The sequence below is a fragment of the Thamnophis elegans genome, chromosome 10, assembly GCF_009769535.1.
Source record: "Thamnophis elegans isolate rThaEle1 chromosome 10, rThaEle1.pri, whole genome shotgun sequence".
Lineage (NCBI taxonomy): Eukaryota > Metazoa > Chordata > Lepidosauria > Squamata > Colubridae > Thamnophis > Thamnophis elegans.
In genome coordinates this window covers 56,778,473-56,797,933 of record NC_045550.1, presented here as the reverse complement: position 1 = coordinate 56,797,933, position 19,461 = coordinate 56,778,473, and the positions used below count along the sequence as shown (strand labels likewise).

Sequence of the window (19,461 nt, the reverse complement as noted above, 5' to 3'; positions counted from 1 at the left end):
TTTACTCATGTTGGCCACACGATCACATCTTTGGACAAGGGTTGCTCTTCAGCTTTGAAATGGAGATGAGCACTGCCCCCTAGAGTCGGGAATGACTAGCACACATGTGCGAGGTGAACCTTTATCTTAATAAATAAACTAACTGTGGTTTGAAGGATTTTTTAAAATTATTTTATTTTAAATTATTGGACATCTTGAGTATTCTGGACACAAAGTGGCAGAATATGTATTGAAACAATAAATAATTTTATCTTAGAAGATATTTTCCTAGGAAGATGAAGGTTCTCTGTCATCCAGGTAGAGTTATCTGGAAGTTGAGATATGGTAACTGAATTTCTTTTCTTTGGTTTGAAAAGCTTTGCTGTTTTTTGATCACTCCATGCAACATGAGATGTTCTAAGTGGCAAAAGACAAGCGTCAAAATACACAAGAGCCCTACTTTCATTTCCCTTCTATAAAATTAAAAGGAGGGGAAATGTGATAATTGAGTTTTATTTTCTAGTTATGAGACCATTTGGAGAAATGTCACATTAGGTCTGTGGCCCCAAATCATAGGCTTGTTCACAGTACTTCTAAACAATGAAAATTTGTAGAGTTGTCTGAAAGTTGAATCATGGCAATCGGTGTCTGTCTGTCTGTCTGTCTGTCTGTCTGTTTCTCTCTCTCTCTCTTGGTTTGAAATGTTTTGCTGCTTTTCGATCACTCCATGTAGCTCCAGGATGTTCTAAGTGGCAAAAGGTTGCACGGAAATGTCACATGTGTGTGTGGAAGCTCATCAGGGCTGTGCTCTAAAAAGCTGAACTTCTGGGTTTTGGTGCACACGCACACCCAACAACTGGCTGGCGCCCATGCACACACCAGTTTTCAGCACTGCTGCATGCACGAAGGACAGCTAATGATCACACACACATGTGCTCCAGAAACCTGGGAGACAAACAGGGAAGGCCGCACATGGGCGACATGGCTCTGCGTGCAACTTTGGACGTGCATGCCATAGGTTTGCCATCACGGTACTATAGCAACCACAACTGGGATTGGTTACTCAGTTGTTAAATGAAATGGTCTCTAAGTGAAACTGTGACTGTGCTGAAGAACTGACTTCAACATTCTTTTTCTTTGCAGACCTGGAAAGGTTGTAAATGTGAGGATTGGTTGTAAAGTAACTTTTTCATCACTATGTAATTGCAAAGGATTGCTAATCAAGGCACTCATGAAATGAGGACTTTCTTTAAGGTGCTTCATGTTTTAAACAAATGTGTGTGACAGGAGGGCATCTAGCTTTGAAAATGCTGTTGTTTTGTTTGTTTAAGTAATGTCAGGATGGTTATTCAATTTTCTCATCACCTATTAATTAATGATTATAGGAGACCTTAGGCATCTACATATACCTGAATAATTTTAAATCACTGAGAGTCCAACTTTTGTTCCATTTCTGTAGTGCATCTTGAAACTTGCGAGTCCCTTGGACTGCAAGGCGATCAAACCGGTCAGTCCTAGAGGAGATCAACTCTGACTGCTCTTTAGAAGGCCAGATCCTGAAGATGAAACTCAAATACTTTGGCCACCTAATGAGAAGGAAGGACTCACTGGAGAAGAGCCCAATGCTGGGAACGATTGAGGGCAAAAGAAGAAAGGGACGACAGAGAATGAGGTGGCTGGATGGAGTCACTGAAGCAGAAGGTGTGAGCTTAAATGGACTCCAGAGGATGGTAGAGGAGAAGGAAGGCCTGGAAGAATGTTGCCCATGGGGTCGCAATGGGTCAGACACGACATCTCAACTAACAACAGCATCTTGAAAATGCTGCAAAAAGCACAGTTTTCTTTCTCTAACATCAGAAAAGAATGACCCTAAAGCTTTTGTAGAGACTAAGAATTAAGTCCCCACACCTGGAATGTCGATATCCTAAGCCTGTGCTTTGAATGGAAGATTCCTGCAAAGCCCATGACCTCTTAAAGAGTGTCAGACTTAGAGATAGAAGCTTGGAGGGAGAATATTACAGTTTGACCTGAATGAGAGAGGGCTAAGATGAATTTGGTTCCAGTGGTTGCACTAATGGGAAAATTAACTCACTTTTCTAATTATCTCTCTGCCTTTGACCCCTCAATTTTCAATTTATTCTTTTTATTTAAAGGGATAAATAACTCAGCTTCTTCAGTCAACCTTTGAATTAATGACATGGTGGAATTTGGGAGTTCATGGGTGCATGGGAGGCCTCTTGAAAGCAGGGAAAAGCCAGGTTTTACAAATTAACTGTGTTCAGAAAGCAAGAATATTCTTTCAGAGGAAAAAAAATTAGGTAGCAAAATATATTCTAGGTTGAATAACATATTGCAGTATCTCAGTAAGCATTTTTTCCTTGGTATTTTATTTAATTCAACGTGAAATATGACACATACATAGACACACAAACACACACAGTCTGAACACATAATTGAATAATTTTGAGTGTCAGACAAGAAACACACAGCTGGTCTGTTCCAGGATCCCAGAAAGGAAGGGGATGAAGAGGCGTAATACAAAGATAAAAGTAAAATGTCTCAGGAGAGTTTTCAAATGAAACCAAACCAATCATTTATTTATCTTAATGGTTGACTATCTCTATTATTCCCATAGTCTCATGTAGGTAACAGGACCTTATTCATCTTGTCTAGACTTGGAAACTCACCAGGCCAGGTCTGGTTAGTTTAAGGATGAATACTAGACATTGGTTAGACTGGAACTTGAAGAAACATTCCAGATGCAGTCAAAAGAAACTGTTAAAGTATTCATGACTGAGAACAGACATGGGAACAAGGTTAGCCAATGAATAGACATAGCAACTAAGTCAGCCAATGGGATTTTAAACAGATCTGAGTCTGTGCAGAGAATTGAAACAGAAACATAAGAAGAAAGCAGTCTGCTGCTCTGAGAAGTAAACTAGCAGTCTGCCTGGGCTTGTCTGCTGAAATGAAACTAACTGTTTGTGTTTGTCTGTAATTCTCCTGCCTTATGTTTACTTGTAAGAACCACCTGTTGGTATTGTACATTTAGTTATCTGTTATTATGTATAGAAAGAAGTTAATGAATCCAGCTGAATCAGTTATCTGTGTGTGCTTCTGGATTTGATTTGTGCAACCAACTCTGACAGAAACCATTTCCATGCTTTTATCAAGAAAACTCAGTAGTTATGACCATGTAGTCACAATTCCTTCAGAATAGTTTTTATATCATTAAGAAGAAGAATGTTCTTTTTGTTAATGAGTAGCCAGTTTGGTCTAGCCAGTGGTTAAGGAACCAGGCTAGAAAGCTAGAAACTATGAGTTCAAGCCCCGCTTTAGCCACCAAAGCCAGCTGGGTGACCTTGGGCCAGTCACTCTCTCTTAGTCCAATTGACCTCACAAACCTGCTGTCAGGGTTCCAAATAACACCACCGAAAGAAGATTCTGGGGCTTTAAGTTCCTCAAAGTTCCATTTTATTAGAGATGTCATATTGGCACATCTGGGAAAACCCGAATCTGAAAGCTTCCAGGTTTTCCCCACCCAAATGAAAGTCCAAGTCCCTGCCCAGCAGCCACATGTCCATCACATGGTCCAATCAGGTACCATCCCAACTGGAGATGCCTCCGAGTCACACCCTTCCAGGTGCAGGGCAAGCTGTCCTTGACTCTCTGAGAAAGGAATGTTATTATGACTATATATCTCCCATAGAATTCCACCTCCCATTTTTCCACAGTGTTGAATGTGACAGGTCTGAAGGCCCAATGCAAAAGATGGCTTCCAGGCCTGACACCTGCTGTTGTAGGGAAAACAGGAGGAGGAAGGTGTGCTGAATATGTCTGTCATCTTGAGTTATTTGTAAAAAATAATAAAGGCAGGATACAGATAGAAGAGATAGATAGATAGATGGATAGATAGATAGATAGATAGATAGATAGATGATAGATAGATAGATAGATAGATAGATAGATAGATAGATAGATAGATAGACAGACAGACAGACAGACAGACAGACAGACAGAGATAATAGACAGACAGACAGACAATAGATAGATAGATAGATAGATAGATAGATAGATAGATAGATAGACAAATGATAGATAGATAGATAGATAGATAGATAGATAGATAGATAGACAGATGATTGATAGATAGATAGATAGAAAGATAGATAGACAGATGATAGATAGATAGATAGATAGATAGATAGATAGATAGATAGACAGACAGACAGACAGAAAGACAGACAGACAGACAGACAGACATCAAAGATTTCATGTAACTGTTCTCCAATTGGAAGAAGAACGTGTTCTCCATAAGGATCTCTGTTTCCCTTCATTTTCCCTTTATACAACAGTAAAACTGCATTGAGGATACTGAGATGTGAAGCATCAGAGCAATATGGTTGCTTAGGAAACATTTTTATAACAGCATTTATCACACTTTCAAACACATTTCTATAAAAATGGAAATAAGTGGGTGACAAAAAGAAACAAAACACATTGCCTTGATATTGAGTGAAACCGATCAAAACAGAGGTTAGAAAACATGCAAGAAGGTTTACGGAGTGTGTTTCCAGAGTGTGTTAGTTACCATGGACAAAATTCAGTCGGGATGCAACACACCAAAATTCGGTCCCAAGAAAAGAAAAATAAAACACCCTCCTTTAAAAACCAAAACAGTTATTTAAAGAACTTAACAACATTCTTTCTTTTAAAAAAAAATAAAATATGTAACAACAAGCAAGAAGACAAAACACATCAAAAATGGGAATTTAAAAAAAAAACCCACATCTTCAAAAGAAGGCAAGAAGAAGAAAAAAAAGAAGGGAGAAAAATGTTTTTCAAAGGGGATCCTTGTCATGCAAATCAGTTTGGCAGGGGGAAAAAATATACCTTCATCTTCTGCACCTTCTTTAGCACCTAAATCATCTGTCTCTTTCTTTGTTAGGGGACCTAGGATTGAGAATGGAGAAAATGGAGGAAAAAGACAATTCAAGAATATACAAGATTGAAGAAGAAGAAGAAAAAAGTCAATATTAAACTTCCAAAGATGTTTCAGGAAAAACTCTCCAGGAGGGAGATAGGTAATTATTATCTTATTATCTTGAAAATGTGTTTTCCAGTGAAATATCTCTCAATGGGTATATTGAGATGCGTTTTAATCAACTTCTATGTAAAAAGCAAATATGCAGTCCAGAAATTATATTAAACCTGAACACGGATATTTTTAATTGGAAAAAAAAATTAAAAGATCCGTTATGTACAAAATAACAGCCAAGGAATGTTTTCATCTGCTGAATTGACAAATTTATTTACAAGCACTGAAAATATAAATTTCAGGGAACAACCGTTTAGGTTTCGGTCTGTATTACAAAGATTCCAAATTGGAAAAGCAAGATAAAGGTTTTTTAAAAAAGGAATTTGTTTAAAAGAAACATTCTAACACATGCAAATTGAATTTCATAAATCCAGCCACAGTAATTAACAATTTCCAATGCTAAGTAAGGACTTGATTTTTTTTTCATCCCGGCCGGTGTATATAATTTAAATGCAGTTCTGAACATAAAAATCCCTTTGAACTTTAGAATACCTGCTGACATTCTTGTTAAAAGCGAGAGATACCAAAATAGGGATTAAAAACCAAACACTGGAAGGGTTTCTTCTTTCACAAAATTATTACCGTCTTAGCAGGTCAAGGCATTGCAAACCGATTCATAAGAATAAAAGCATTAAGACTTAAAAACATTCGGTGTCAGGAGACAAAAATACCATTAACCAGTGCAAGATTAATCACATTTTGCAAATGAAAATGGCTACTGTTTTCCTCAAGCATTCTGTTTTTGTTTTGTTTTTTCTTAAATGCTCCAGAAGGAAACTCAAAGGCCATGAAAGACACTATTCGGATATACCACATCTTTTTATAATCTGAAAGCACACACCAAAAGAACTAAAATTCAGCACCACATTTCTTTTACTCTTTCTTCGTGCTAACATGTTTCTGTCACTTGCATGCATCACAAGGGGACATTTCTCCTTGCTGATACACAGTAGAATCACAGAACATTCAGTTTTTTTAAAAAAAGCAGCCAAGCACCAAGTTAAAAAGAAAAGAATACAAATCTCATGCATATAATGACAATTGAAAGAAACTAAGGACAAAAGAAAAATCAGAAGGGAGCCATAAAGGGTCACCAGAACATGGATAGGCAAGAGGCGCACAGCATTGCAAAGAAACATTAAAAGATGTATGCATCAAATATTCTGTTTTCATCATTTCATCAAAAATCATGGAAAATTAGAAAGTACTATCAGTGGAAGAGAAGACTGAGAAATACAACCAAATGAACTTGTAGGATTTCCCCCCAAAAAATATTTGTGGCCTGAGACAAAAAGTAACATCTCTTTCCGTGTTTATTTCAGATGCAAACCCAGTTTCACAATTCAGTGTTGCTGGGGAGAGAAATAGGAGCCATATTTAATTCCACAAATCTTCACCCGATTCCCATAACCTTTCAATAAATCATGCTGTTAGAGATGGAGATAATGATCATCAAATGCACAAGACACATCCAGAAGAACCTCTTCAATAGTTAAAGATGTTGTCCTTTCTTGCCTCACTTTTTGAGTTATGGCTTACTCAAATCCATACTCATTGGCATCAAAAACTAAAATTCTTTGCACACTTCAAACATCATCATATTAACCATGAACAAATGGACAGTGCTGTAGGACAATGCCCAGGCTGTTTTGACGCAGCTCCCCAAACAAGACAAACCTTCTGTAATCAATCAAAAATTCCTTTATTAGGAGCGTCAACAGCAGAGATGATATTCAGCCAGTTCTGACAGATTCTGGAGAACTGGTAACAGAAATTTTGAGTAGTTTGGAGAACCAGCAAATAGGTTGGCCCCAGCCCCACTGCCTCCCATCCTCCCATCTGATCTTCTTTTGTTGCCCCGAACAGGAGAATGGAGCTGGAAAGCAGGTCAGTGGGGTGGGGAGGGAATGGGCATTTTGCAGTAACCTTCCCCTGCCACCCCACAAAGTCACACCCACTGAATGTCAGTAAAAAAAAATTAAATCCCACCACTGGTCAGCAGCACTGGAAAAAAGTCTCTTTCTCACAGCAGGCTAACAAATCTGTCTCGCCGGGAGATGAATAGTTGTCTGACACACCTATTCATCTATACCCCTGCCTTTTATTGCCAGCACTAGGGTGGGACTTTGCTAGCAGTGGCTCTTCTGTACCAAGGATTGGCCCACGGATTTCCATTGCTCTCCTCTCCTCTCCCTTCTGTGCATCCGTATGTCAGGCACTGATCCTAGCTGTTCCTCCTCTTCCTCATCATCCACCTCCAGACCTGGGGGCTGTTGACTCTCCATCTGCTCTACATGGGGCAGCCCTTGAAGAGCATTCGGCGACTTCAGCTTGTCCAGAATGCAGCCGCGCGAGCAATCGTGGGTGCACCTCGGTTCACCCACGTAACACCTATCCTCCGCGAGCTGCACTGGCTGCCTATTGGTCTCCAGATACGCTTCAAGGCGCTAGTCGTCACTTATAAAGCCCTTCATGGTATTGGACCTGGGTACTTGAGAGACCGCCTGCTGCCAATTACCTCCACTAGACCGATTAGATCCCACAGATTAGGCCTCCTCTGAATTCCATCGCCAGCCAATGTTGACTGGCGACTACTCGGAGGAGAGCCTTCTCTGTGGCTGCTCCGACCCTCTGGAACGAACTCCCCGTGGAGATTCGAACCCTCACCACCCTCCAGGCCTTCCGCAAAGCCCTTAAAACCTGGCTGTTCCGACAGGCCTGGGGCTAAAGAACTGTCGCCCCCGCCTCGAATTGGTATGACTGTTGTGTTTTAATTATGTATTGTTATTTATGTCTTTTAAATTCTTGTTTATATCCCCCTTCCCTGGTTGAGTTGTGAGCCGCCCTGAGTCCCCTTTGGGGGAAAAGGGCGGCATATAAATAAAATCAACATCAACATATGAGGGCTGATGGACTGCCTACATTCTGCCCCTCCCTCCCTCCCTCCCTCTCTCTCTGACAGTTCCATTCCCTCTTCCCCCTCAGAGTTCTCAGGTTGCCTTGATGCGGTCCTTACTCCCATGCCTCCTCCTCATCTGATTCAGCTGCTGGAGGGGCCAGCGGCCGACAGGCTACCACACAGGCTCTCATTGTGTCAAAAAAAAAAAAAAAAACAATAACTACTGCTACAACTGAAATGTAGAAGTGCAAAACCAAACACAGAAGTGAATTTTTAAATGACAACTGTTCTGACCCCACACACCAGTGGAGGCACCAGATAAATCGTGGTATGAGGGAGGTATTGAGTTTTATAGTATTTGAACTATATCTAAAAATGTGATTTTCTTTCTAAATGGAAACTAAAGCAGCAATTTTTGACTGGTGCAAAACCGATAAAAACCCAGGAGATGAGTTTCCCCCTTTTATTGCATTGTCATGTTAAGAAAGGCTGCACTTGTTGAATTCATATCTACTTTGCAGCCATTAAAGGCATCAAACAGCATTCTGAAAGGCAGATTCAGGCCACTCACCTTCAACTATTATATCCATTTCCGTTCTTTCTGTGCCTTTGATCCCAAATCATCTCAAACTAATAATAAAACAAGTAAAGAAACATCCCATCTTGAAGGGTGGGTAAAATGACCTTTTGTGCACTTCTATTGGTGATATTTTAGTTGAAAATGGCAGAAAATACCTCTAGATCAATATATGTGTCTCAGCGTATTGCCTATTAGTTGGTTAGCATTTACTCCTTTTGGAAAAAGCAGGATAGTGCAAGACAGAATAGCATCTCTCTTGCTTCATTTTTGGTTTTTAACCTCCAAACATGTAGAGATTGGAAAGAGGAAGAAGAGAGAAAGGGAAGGATTTATTTTCCCTCCATCCTATGGTTCCAATGTTGCTGTGGACACCATTCAGTTTGTTGTTTGTCCCATCAAAATTGGAGGGAATATCAGTAATCATCAATTATTGATGATGATGATGAGAGCCACAGTGGTTCAGTGGTTAGAGTGCAGTACTGCAGATTACTTCTGCTGCCTGCTGGCTGACTGCAATTTGGCAGTTCGAATCTCATCAGGCTCAAGGTTGATTCAACCTTCCATTCTTCCGAGGTGGGTCAAATGAGGACCCAGGTTGTTTGGGGGCAATATGTTGACAATGTAAACCGCTTAGAGAGGGCTGTGAAAGCACTGTGAAGCAGTATAGAAGTCTAAATGCTATTGCTATTACAAACTTCTGATTCCCAAGGATAACGATAGCATCCTTAAGCCTGTTATTATTTACCACAGGATGATTTGCTTTAATCAGGATTAATAGGAAGCTATGTTTAAGCAAGCACAGCCAAAGAAGTGTACTCTGACAATTAGAATTGTGAGATGTTTGGGGCTTGGGATTTTTATCCAATGCTCTGGGACAGGAACTCAGGGATTGGTGCTGGAATATCCACATACCAGAGGTGGGTTCCTACCAGTTCGCACCTATTCAGTAGAACCGGTTCATCAAATCTACCGAACCGGTTAGAAGAGTTCCACCAGTGGACCCGGAAAGCAGGCCACACCTACAGAAGAGATTCCAAAATTTTTTGAAACCCACCACTGGTCCTTGGATATGATTATTCTACACTATCATGCTCATATTTATAAAACTCAGTGCCCCTGTGAAAGATAAGGATGACTACTGCGTTTGTGGTGCAATCAGAACATTGCGTGTGTTGAAGTTGTTTTAACGCAAACCAAAGATGCCTTTTAAAAAACAAGTTTACATCATATTCTTATGCATGCCGGTGCTGTGTGGGGGGTAATTTAAGATGGTTCTGACAAGTGTCGTTGGCATCTTCATATCCGGTCACATGGGCGGCAAGCCACTCCCATCCGGTCACATGGGCAGCAAGCCACTCCCACAAAGGAGGCCACACCCACAGAGTAGGTTCAAACAATTTTTGAAACCCACCACTGCCACATACGTATTATGTGTTCATCCACTGATGTAATTCACACACTGTAATAAACCGGCCTGTTAGGAACTGGGCCACACAAGCATTTTCTTGACAAGCTTCAACATCATAAACAGAATCACAGTTTACTTAAGTCAATTTGTGATTTTTCAAGGACACATAAAGGTTGGCTGCATGTAATACTGTTGTCTAAAAGAGCTATCCCCAACCTTTCTGACACTGGTTTCCGGGGAAAGGAAGTCTTCTATAGACCAGACATGGGAGGGATAGTTTTGCCCGCAACCTAGATCCTGAGTATGTGCAGATCAATCTTCGCTTGCTTACTGGTTGCATGGCCCAGTTCCTAACAGGCTGTAGACCAGTTTTGGGTTGCGGCCCAAAGGTTGGGGATCCTTGGTCTAAAATACAATTCTTATTTAATGGTTTACCCTATTATAAACTGCAAAGCTTAATCCTACCAGGTGTTCTCATTTAGCACAATCATCTTCATTTTCATTTAACGACCCCCATAATCCCTTGTGGGGTGGAGTTTTTGGAAACTGAATGGAGCTAGCAGAGTGTTTTAGTGGCTGGATGCCCTTCCTGTTGCCATTGCGGAGTTTTATTCCACAGATGTATTCTCAGTGTGGCCCAGAGAGAGAAACATCTACCTCTATCTACCACAATCCCCTTTAGCATAATCTCAATCCATAATTAAACTCAGCCACCTCAAAAAACAGCAGATACACCGAGAAACTGAATTATAATCACCTAACCCCAACAAATGTAACTAGTGTCATGAATTGTGGTAGCGGTGGTGTTTTCGCCGTAAATTATGCCTCATAGTCCTCTTAGCAAAGGAACTAAACCATTTGTACAACGAAGTCCCTTGATTGCTGTGATGTTGATCAAGCTGCAAAGGCATCTTACATCTGACTCCTGCCACAACTATCTCATGATACTTATTAGTACTAATGGGAAAACGGACCACAGGTCAGTGACCCAGGGGTGCACTGCAAGGAGCAAAAGGAATTACGGCATCTCATAATAACAATTAATGGCTGGCTTGCAGAACCAAGAAAACTGCTGTATGTGAAATAGGGGAAGCTCCTTGTGAACTCTATATTCATTTCATTTAAATTTGCTCCTTGGTCTCATTTTCCACTAAAAATATAACTCAGCCTTTCACCCTGTTCCTCAGAGACCTACCAGGTTTAAAGTAACGAGCTTTAAAGAGGAAAATACATCATACTGTATCTTTTCCAACTGAGATAAGGTTGCCTGCAGGAAGACATGTGAATGTCTATAAGGCAAGGCACTGACATATCAATATTATTGGTGCTTAATTATTATGGAGCATGTAATTCTTCTCCAGTTAATGAGATACCAAAGCAGATAACATTTATTCGTTTAAAGGGATTAAAGCATAACCATAGGGGGAAAAAGTTAAAAGACCATAAACCCTGATTGGTACACCAGATACACGCAGGGGGAAAAGCTGTTTTAATCATTCTGCTTACACTTCCAACAGTTCCTGTGCCTCATATAAAAATGAAGTTAAAATTTACAATAAATCTGATCCACAGACTTAACTGCAAACAAAGAAAGTAAGTTCATTTCGGCATCCAAAGATTCCTGCGCCAACTCAGGAAGCTCAAACTGTCCAAGGAGCTGCTGATTCAGTTCTACAGAGGAATTATTGAATCTGTCATCTGAACCTCCATAACTGTCTGGTTTGGCTCTGCAACCAAACAAGTCAAACACAGATTTCAATGGATAATTAGAACTAATTAGTTGGAGGTCCCTTCCTATTCTATTCTATTCTAGTTACTGTTTCTGCTGATGATCTTAAGGTTTACTTTCGTATGACAAAATAATCAGAAGCACATGTTCATCTGCAGCCATTTTACTCGTTTTAACAGAAAATGAGTTCTCACAATAGATGGCATGCTATCCACTAGCTTTCACAGGCATCATTTAAACATTTAGTTATCCCTTTCCCCATCTTTAGTTAATAGTCTACCCAAATATAAAAAGTTATCTATTTATTCTAATTCGCCGTTTATATACAACCTGTAAGCAATGTACTCTTATTTTTCTTGTCAAACACAAATACTCTGGTGTTTGGTACATTAATTCTCAAATCCATATTGCTTGTTGCTTTGTGCAACATTTGCTTTGGGTTATTCAGGTTCTTGGCCAATAACATGGCATGCTCTGCATATAGATACACATACATTATTGTTCTCAACCACACAGCTCAAAGATCATCACAAGCATTCTTCACACATCTATAAATACATAAAATTACTCATCAGACATCAGATATATCCTTGCTTTATTCTTTGTTCAAAGCTGAGCAGTACACTGAGCTTTATTGTAATATGCACTTTGCTTCCATCGTACGCTGATTTTTATTCCATTCCTAGCAATTGATCTTCAACTACATATTTGTAGAAAACATTTTGAAATCCCAAGTTATTTATTTTATCATACATTTTAAGACAAATGCACAATACAAATGCTTTCTCTCATTGTTCATTTTTCAATGATTTGCTGAGGAAAGAGCAAAAATCCATGTTGCATATTGTCTCCTCTGCAAAAAGCTGAACTAAACTTCCCAAATTTAATGTTGTTTATGTCGGTTTACGAGCATGACATGCCATTCCAAATTCCTTTCCATTCCATTCTTTGGTATCCCTTCCTGTACCTTTTCAATTAGAATACTGTCAAATTCCATTCCATTCCATTCTTTGGTTATCCCTTCCTCTATCTACCAGAATACTGTCAAACAGTTTTCTAGACATACTGAATAAACCAATTCCCTGCAGTTTTTTTTTTCTTTGCCCAAAGGGAATAAAAATAGGCTCCTTTCAATCATCAGGGTTAAATACAGTTCTCACACTAATGTTAAAAAGCTCTGTGAAGATAATTCACCGATGAAACACTACTGTAGCCACTGTCTTTTATATCAGCTGGAGATTTTGAGTTATTTCTAGCAATTAATTATGTCAAAACTTCTCGTTAAAAGTTATGTCATTTTAGGTAAAGTATGAGTTTATTCCGTAATTTTTGTATCTATACAATGAAATTGTGTGTATTTTGTGTTTTGCTTAATATTTTAATTTAAGACGTTTTTACAAAATCACGTCCTATACTGAATCTATAACATATTTCATACTATACCATAACATTTTTCTATGTTTACATTTCAACTGTACTATACCTCAACATTACAATAAGTACGGCTTTATTTTCTTCATTTTTTCTTGGCCTATATCATTTAAAATATATTTCAATTTTACCACATATTAGAATCTTTCCCATACAAACCACTAAAATACTTTTTCCTGTGTTCCTCTATTTCAACTTCCACTTTTTTCTTTTTTCTTTGACCTACAAAAATATTGTACATTTTTCGCTTTTCAGTTCAGTAAGATGTCTTTGTTAGATCTGTAGAATGTAAAAGGGCGACTTTGATGTTCTTCTCAGATAGATACCTATTAAATTGGGTGGTTTAAAATATCAAGCTGCCTCTTTTAAAAAAAAATAGGAAATTCCATTTCATCCACAAGAGAAAGAGCTGCAATAAGAGATGGGTCTGTTAAGTATATATTAGTGGAAATAAAAACATATCTTAGGGCTTAGCCATTTTGATTAACAACTAAAGAAGACGGATATATGTGTCCCAGAATAATGTTGCAGGATCCAATCTGAGTCGGTCACCAGTACCAGAAGTTTAGTTTTCTGCGCTTTCAGATCAGTGGTGGGTTATGACCAGTAAGGCCTGGTACGGGATGATGAGTTAAAGCATCCCATATTAATGGTTACACTTTTAAAGACCGTTAAATATATTTATTTTGATCTAAGATTAAATTGATTCAACCGAAGATTTTTTTCCCCTTTATGTTTTCAGACACTCCAGAGAAAATCTTAAAAAGTGTTAGCTGATTAGGTTGGAAATGTAAAGTGGGTTAGGAGATACTTATTTGAATGGCAAAGGTTTATCCCACAATTGCCCTGTTTTGGATTGCTATCTCCTCTTGACATTACATTCAGGATCTCTTAAAATCCTTGTATCCATCACTAATTATTTTAATCTTTCATCAAAAATAGTCACTTTCAGATATGTACTTGCATTTGCCATGTGTATTCATGGATAGATATGTTTGACTGATTTTTTTTTTTAAAGAAACAATGCACATAAACTTTTTCCATTTTTTTTTAACTCTTTGGTCTCTGAATGGTTGAATCGCTTCTCTTTCATCTCATTGCCACCTATCCCTTCATGTCCCTTAACAAAGTAACTTTTTTCTTTGGACTACATTTATTGGAATACGGTTCTTCTCAAAACTTTTCCTTTTGTTTTTGTTATCATCATCATGAATTGTAATATGCAACTATTACATCATGAATTCTTAATTTCATGTACTGCCATAATAATATTAATATCACAACTTTATACCTTTGGCATATATTTGTTTTGCTTTTTCATTAGTTTTATGTATGCATTCATCACTTCCATTCCATAATATAAAACCACATTCAATCAAATGTGCTTAGTCTCTTTTCCTGTCTCAGTTTCATAGTTACATGACATATTTATTTATTTTCTTTCTCTTTCCTCCCTCCTTCCCTTCCTTCCTTTTCTTTCTTTCTCTTTCTCTTCTTTCTTTCTCTTTCTTTCCTTTGTCACTTCATTAATTAACTTCTGGTGTTTACATTACAAAGCATAATCTCACAAATGTCATGGTCTTCACCAGTGGTGGGATTCAAAAAATTTTACCGGTTCTTTGGGCGTGGCTTGGTGGGCGTGGCAGGAGTAGGATATTGTAAAATCTCCATTCCCAATCCACTCCAAGGGAAGGTTACTGCAAAATCCCCATTTCCTACTGATCAGCTGGAACTCGGGAGGCAGATAATAGATGGGAGCAGGGTCAGTCAAAGGTGGTATTTACTGGTTCTGCAAACGACTCAAAATTTCCGCTAGTGGTTCTCCAGAACTGGTCAGAACCTGCTGAATGCCACCTCTGGTCTTCACCAAATAACTCCATGAGGTTTAAATTTCATTGCCCATGTATGGCTTTGCTCAAATGAAACTCTTAAATGTTTTTAAGAAAGAATAGACTAAACTAGACTACTAGCCTTACTTCTATTCATGGTCCATGGAAGAGTTCCTCATAATAGTAAAGAAACATGTACGTGTTTCTGTCATAAGCATAACCAAAGCCAAATTTTATCCAAGCGTGCTGCATTCTACATTAGCTAGGATCATGATGGTAAACCTACGGCACATATGCCTGAAGTGGCACGGGTGATGTTGCCTGTTCTTCTTCTGGGTTTCTGGCATGCATGTGTGTGTGTCAATCAGCTAGCCTTTGTTTGTGCGGCAGTGCTGGAAACTGGAAGATCTGGTCTTCAGTTTCCTGGCGTGAGCATGCACCAGCCAGCTGATCATTGTGCGCACACACAAACCAGTAACCGGAAGACTAGCTGGCAAGTTCATTTGGGCTGGAAGCTCATTTTCTGGTGCATGCATGCCCCCCATGCAGCTCCTCTTCTGGGTTGTGTCCCAGACAAGCATGCACGCTCCCTTTTCAGCACTCGGTGCCGGAAAGGTTCACCACCAGTGAACTAGGATCTCTAAATTAGAGGCTACTTGAGAAGACAACATTTTGTAGAGCACATCTATCCAACAAGAAGACATACGGGAGTGCATTGCTACATTTAGGATACATGGAAGTTCTCTAAATTGCTTTAGACTTTTTCCAATAAATGTGACAATAAGTGAAGTCAATGCATAGAAATACATTCTTAAACACAGTAAAGAAGAGATGGAAAAACAGAAGGCTCTTCTTCCACCAAAGGAAATTGGTATTCGTGAAGAAATAATGGCAAAATATTTTCATGCAGTTGCAAAGTAAACAATCTTGAAGTGCTCATGAAGTTAGCAAAAACTGAGCTCAAAGGTATTTTATTTTCTTCTGCAACTCTGTTGTAAAAAAAAAATGTCTGTGAGGGAGAGAGGGGTGGTATTCAGCAGATTCTGATCAGTTCTGGAGAACCAGTAGCGGAATTTTGAGTAGTTCGGAGACTGGCCCCGCCCCCATACATTCTCTGCTTCCCAAATCCCAGCTGATCGGGAGGGAATGGAGATTTTGCAGTATCCTTCCCCTGGAGTGGGGAGGGAATGGAGATCTTACAGTATCCATCACCTGCCACGCCCAAGCCAAGCCCACCATGCCAAGCCACGCCCACAGAACAGGTAGTTAAAAAAATTGAATCCTACCACTGGTGTGTGTGTGCACGAGCGTATGCATCTACATGCAGAAACATGCACAATTTCTGATCTTTCAAACCATATCATATTCTATGGGAGCCTTGATGCTCTTGAAGCCTGGTTGTTTTCTTACAGATGTTTTATTACCCAACTACGTTACATCATCAACATTAGAGGGGAATGGGGCTTTCTATTTTATTTATATGCCAGTGGCTTTCCCTGTCAGTGTTGGTGGAAGTGTTCTTGGTGGTTCCTTGATTAGGCTGTAGTTAACAGTTGGATTGCTTAATTGAGTTGGTAGTTTCTTGATTGGACTATCCTATTCATTTATACCCAGATGTTATCTTGTGCATATTACGTATTCAGTGTGTGCTAAGAAGATCCACTATCTAATGAGAATTTGGCAAGCTTACTTAAAAGAAGCACACAAACACCTATTGCACGGTGCTACAAAATGTAATTTATATGTCTTAAGGGCAGCTATGTTAATTTTCCTTTTCCTAATGTCTTGCTTTATTACTGAGCTGGGATGTACCTAACCTTATGCAGGTGGCAGCTCTGCAGAGAGAGTTAAATTTGCAAATGAATTTAGCTCTCTAAGATAGTACCTTTTCCTCCCACTTGCCCGAGAATTCCAACCCATAATCAGAGCTAATTAAACTAATTGCTCACTGTAATAGCATTATTTTACTATGCTTGCTCCACTCCCAAGTTTACACACACACACACACACACACACCAAGGTAGGTTTGTGTGTTTGTGTGTGGGTATTATTTGAATATAGCAAGCAGACACGGTGACACACACACAAGAGCAGTTTATGAAACCACAAGAACAGTCTAAAACATGAATGATGGATTGTGTGTATTTTGAAATACATGAGATGTATAACCTGTGCTGTCAACACCTTTGAAAAAGATAACTGGTTCTTTCCATTTATGTTTCCCAAGTGTCTGAGGGTGAAGGGAAAAAAAATCTTCATTTTTCAAGACCTTTCTGAAAAATGGAACTCATTGTTAAAAAAAAGGGGGGGGCATTTCACAGGATTATTGAACTCAGTGCTGATTATTCATGGTGCTTTAAGATTTTTGGAAGGAATCTTCCACAACGTACAGAAAAGATTTCCAGTTTATATAATCTGGACCCTTTCCCATATAATACATGTGCTTTATGACTGACTGAAGGTTTTGGAGTCTATCAAGACTAAATGACAGGTTGAGCAAGGACAGTTTGATTGAGATTTAACATACATGGAACAAAACCATTGAAATCGATTGCCTTTAAATAAACTTTCACTCAAAATATAGTCAAGTCTTAATCCATTCTATGGTTTGCGTGAACTCCCTTGAGATTGAATGAATGAATGAATGAATGAATGAATGAATGAATGAATGAAATACACATGAACATATGCACACACATATCTATATAACTGTGAATTGGGATTCCGGTAGAGGTAGTCCTCAACTTACAACCACAACTAAGCCCGAAATTTCTGTTGTTGTGAACTCTATTAAGTGGGTTTTGCCCCAATTTATGACCTTTCTTGCCACAGATAAGTGAATCACTACAGTTGTTAAATTAGTAAGTTAGTAAGTTAGTTGTTTAGTGAATCAGACTTCCCCGTTGGCTGGATGCTTCCTCATTGACTATGCTTGGCAGAAGATCTCAACTGGCGATTGAGATTGAGATTTGTTTTATTTATATGCCGCCCTTTTCCGGGAGGGACTCAGGGCGGCGAACAACTCAAAAGGGGAAAGGGAACATAGAACACAGTACAAGTAGTTAAAATAGCCAAGAATCACACAGCCACACAGGTTGAGAGGGGAGGGGAACTCATCAACCCCAGGCCTGCCAGCACAGCCAGGTTTTGACAGCTTTTCGGAAGGCCTGGAGAAAGGTGAGGATCCGAATCTCTGCAGGGAGTTCGTTCCAAAGGGCTGGAGCTGCCACACATGACCCTGGTACATTGCAACCATCATAAATATAAGCCACTTGCCAAGTGCCTAAATTTTGATCACATGACTGTGATGATTCAATGGGAGTAAGCGTGAAAAACGATTACAATTAATTTTTTTCAGAGCCATTGTAACTTAGAAAATTCACCAAATTAACTGATATAAGTCAAGGATTACCTTTATGGGGATTGGAGGTCTTTAGAACACTATTTCCCACTTCCGGCATCCCTTAACAATCTCACATCTCTCTAAACCAGTGTTTCTCAACCTTGGCAACTTGAAGATGTCCGGACTTCAACTCCCAGAATTCCCCAGCCAGCATTCGCTGGCTGGGGAATTCTGGGAATTGAAGTCCGGACATCTTCAAGTTGCCAAGGTTGAGAAACACTGCTCTAAACCATTTGGAATTAAAATTCCCATTCACTTTCACTCAGTGGTGGGATTCAATCGGTGTAGCAACCGGTTTGCTGAGCCAAATGTGCTCTCCACACATGCGCAATGCATTTGTAAAACAGCTCTAAAGCTTACCTTTTACTGCAGCCCCGGTGAGTAAAACAGCTGAGGTGTGGCCATCCGTTCTGCTGTGCTATCAACTGGGCTTCGAACAAAGGAAATATAGGACAGACTAGCGCAAGGGCGATGGGCGGGGCCCAACTGATCGCCAGAACTACTGGTTCACCTGAACCGGTCTTAACCGACTGAATCCAACCCCTACTTTCACTCCATGCTGGCTGAGATTGCCCCAAATAAAGGATTTGGGTTCCGAGCAAAGCCTTTTATATTAACCTAAACTCTGGATTCAACTAATACATATAACATGTAACGCCTACTTCTCAAATAAAATACTTACATGCAAGGAATTCCCATGTCATTAACCTAATCTATGCTCTGCTAGGATAGGCCTCCTTTCTGAGAGCTGAACGACCCAGTTAAATTCTGTAGAGTATTTAGTTCTTACCTAAATGAGAATATCAGGCTTAATTAATAATCCTATTAACAATCTGCAACTCCTACAGATAACTAGAGGCTGAGAGAGAGTCCTCTAACTCCCATATTCCAAAAAGTTCCACTTCCAGAGAATAAAATAACAATCCAGGACTATGTAGGCTGAAGTTATAGAATAAAGTTTTGCATCATTTGCTGTTACAGTGTGACATATTATTCTTAGCTAGGATCAACTGTTCTTGCCAATTATGGAAAAGGCATCACTTGTCTGTCACTGGTATTCAAGTTTCTTCAGAGAATGATATATTAAACATGCCATTTGTTCTTG

General features: G+C 39.3%; 1 protein-coding gene across 1 annotated transcript in view; it reads right to left on the bottom strand.

The window, feature by feature from the left end:
* The window catches only part of NLGN1 (neuroligin 1), a 545,726-nt gene that overhangs the window by 358,290 nt on the left and 167,975 nt on the right, over positions 1 to 19,461 (bottom strand). The window contains 1 exon segment of the mRNA XM_032225531.1: positions 4,873 to 4,932. Within this exon segment, the coding sequence (XP_032081422.1) occupies positions 4,873 to 4,932 (60 nt within the window).